The sequence below is a fragment of the Molossus molossus genome, unplaced genomic scaffold (genome assembly GCF_014108415.1).
Source record: "Molossus molossus isolate mMolMol1 unplaced genomic scaffold, mMolMol1.p scaffold_m16_p_2, whole genome shotgun sequence".
Lineage (NCBI taxonomy): Eukaryota > Metazoa > Chordata > Mammalia > Chiroptera > Molossidae > Molossus > Molossus molossus.
Genome location: NW_023425355.1, coordinates 90,405,389 through 90,408,525, shown reverse-complemented (window position 1 = coordinate 90,408,525; position 3,137 = coordinate 90,405,389). Strand labels below are relative to the sequence as shown.

Here is a 3,137-nt window from a genome sequence, read left to right as displayed (position 1 = left end):
TATCTCATCTTCTGTAAAGGTCTCTTGTTCTTTCTTTTAGCTTTCATTTCTCTGTTTCACCATTTTGGCTATTATGGTGGGCTTTTGAGCATGCCAAATTTTCCTAGTGGGTGTTGGTGTTCTGTTGTTTGTGGCTCCCTCTCCTGGGTTTGGATGAGGCAGAGAGGACCCAAGTTAATCACCACTATCAGGTCTTAATTTCTTCGTTAGAGTTGTTTGCCCAAGGAATGGTAGTTATTTACTAGTTTTTTGCCTGGAGGCTATTTGTAGCAGTTACCTGAAGAACCTTAGTTTCAGAGTGGAATGAAAACTCCCTCAGTAGCTCAGTGTAAGAGGATTTCCGGAGGGTTTGGCAGATGCTGGTTGTTAATGGGCCTCACTTAGCATTTTAATGGCCACCAGGTGGGGTTGAATCTCTGAGGGAGAGGCTGCCGCCTCTCCCCAGGGCCCTGGGAATGAGTAAGATGACCACAGTGCTGCATGGCTGCACTTAGCAAAAGCTCTGAGCACCCTCCAAATCCCGAGTGTCCCCACACGGTTCCAGTCCAATCTGCCCTCCCTCTGCCAGAACCCAAGTTGAGTGGCTGCTGCTATTTTAGCCTCTGTCTTGGGTCTGCGCTATGGAGCCACTTCGGAGTGTAACCCATGGGCGCCACTCCCAGCTAAGGCCGTTGCTCCTGGCTGATGCCGCCGCAGCACCCAGCCGAGGGTGCAACTCCCAGCTGAGGGCACAGCTCTCAGCCGAAGTCTCAGGTCCCAGCCAAGGCCACCACATCTCCCAGCCAAGGCCACCACAGCTCCCAGCTGAGGCCGCTGCAGCTCCCAGCTGAGGCCACCACAGCTCCCAGCCCAGGCCGCAGCTCCCAGCCCAGGCCGCAGCTCCCAGCCCAAGCCGTTGCAGACCGGGGGCTCCTGGCCCCCTCTCACATCTTCGCAAGCCTCCCAGGATTGAGTCAGTGTCCCTGCTTATGTGGTCCTCCAAGCTGCTTTTTGGTTGCCTTTTCCTGTCGATTTGTCTTTATTTTCATTGTAATTCCAGTTTGGTCCTGGGAGATGGTCTGTGTAGCTTCCATTCACTCCGCAGCCATTTTCATTCCCCCCCCGAGTTCTTTATAATTCTCATTAAGTTGCTTGTGATTTTCACTTAGTTGCTTGAGGACCTTTAAAACTATTGCTTTGAATTCTTTATTTGACAAACTGCTTGCCTCCATTAAATTAAGTTCTTTTTCTAGCGTGTCCTCCTTTTCTTTTATTTGGGGGTTGTTTCTTTGTCTTGCCATTTACCAGTCTGGTAGTTCAGGGTCAGGTGAGGTGCACTGTGATGCATAGGCAGGTAAGACTTCTATGCCTCGTAGGCCCCGGGCTGCCTGGGCATCTTAGTAGTCCCGCCGCCTCCTCCTCTTCCTCCCCCTCCTCTCCTCTGCGGTGGAGGAGGCTGTGTCGGCGGCTGGAGGAATCAGTGTCAGAGGATGGAGGAAGGAGGCCACGGCGTGCAGAGTCTGGTCCCAGGTGGACCGGTGTAACTGGTCCTCTGTGGCCTCCTAGAGGCGTCCAGCAGCCGAGCGCTCCCCCAACTCAGCAATGACATCCTTTTCGTAGTCAACTGGCCCGGCACTGAGTTCTCTCTGCCTACAACTGGAGTTTTGTGTAAAGAAGATAATTATGTCATCATGACAACTACACATAAAGAAAAATATAAATGCATTCTTCCTCTTGTGATAGGTGGGGATGAGGAAGAAGAAAAGGATTATAAAGGCCCTAATCCAAGGGATTTATTGGAGCCACTATTTAAACAAAGCAGTTGTTCCTACAGAATTGAGTCTTATTGGACTTATGAAGTATGTCATGGAAAACATATTCGGCAGTACCATGAAGAGAAAGAAAGTGGTCAGAAAGTAAATATTCACAAGTACTACCTTGGAAATATGTTGGCTAAGACCCTTCTGTCTGAAAAAGAACACAAAGCAGAAGAAAAGGAAAAATCAAAAGAGATTCCACTAAAAATATCAAAGGTCAGATGACACCCTACTATCCTGTGGGAATGGGAAATGGTACACCTTGTAGTTTGAAACAGAACCGGCCCAGATCAAGTACTGTGATGTACATATGTCATCCTGAATCTAAGCATGAAATTCTGTCAGTAGCTGAAGTTACAACTTGTGAATATGAAGTTGTCATTTTGACACCACTCTTGTGCAATCATCCTAAATATAGATTCAGAGCATCTCCAGTGAATGACATCTTTTGCCAGTCACTGCCAGGATCGCCGTTTAAACCCCTCACCCTGAGACAGTTGGAACAGCAGGAAGAAATTCTAAGGGTGCCTTTTAGGAGAAATAAAGAGGAAGATTTGCCATCAACTAAAGAAGAGAGATTCCCAGCAGTCCATAAACCCATTACTATTGGTTCTCAGCCGATGCTCACTGTTGGAACAACCCACATTTCCAAATTGACAGATGACCAACTCATAAAAGAGTTCCTTAGTGGTTCTTACTGCTTTCATGGGGGTGTTGGTTGGTGGAAATACAAATTCTGCTATGGCAAACATGTACATCAATACCATGAGGACAAGGATAGTGGGAAAACTGCTGTGGTTGTCAGGACATGGAACCAAGACGAGCATATTGAGTGGGCTAAGAAGAACACTGCCAGAGCCTATCACCTTCAAGACAATGGCACCCAGACAGTCAGGATGGTGTCACATTTTTACGGGAATGGAGATGTCTATGATATAACTGACATACCAAGACAGGTGACCGTAAAACTGAAGTGTAAAGAATCAGATTCTCCTCATGCTGTTACTGTATATATGCTAGAGCCTCACTCGTGTCAGTATATCCTTGGGGTTGAATCTCCAGTGATCTGTAAAATCTTAGATACCACAAATGAAAATGGACTTCTTTCTCTCCCCAACTAAAGAATAATAAAGTTCAGGGAAAGAAAATATCATTGAAAGTCTTAATGATTTCTGACCATGTGTCTCATTATAGAGTTCTCAGCCATTGGACCTCATCTAAAGGATCATATAAAAGGACTCCCAACCACTTTGTGAATATATATGTGTATAGAAGAGGTTGTTGATAAACTTCTAAGGCAGGCATTTGTCTCACATTTTTTATTTTTATTGTGTCTAATCA

The 3,137-nt window shown here is 46.3% G+C and overlaps 1 protein-coding gene across 1 annotated transcript; it reads left to right on the top strand.

The window, feature by feature from the left end:
- The first annotated feature begins 1,469 nt into the window (after positions 1-1,469).
- LOC118635982 (endoplasmic reticulum lectin 1-like) lies at positions 1,470-3,137 on the top strand. The gene is given in 2 exon segments (XM_036271065.1): positions 1,470-1,995; positions 1,998-3,137. Coding segments are annotated over 2 exon segments (1,446 nt in total). The 3' UTR covers positions 2,918-3,137.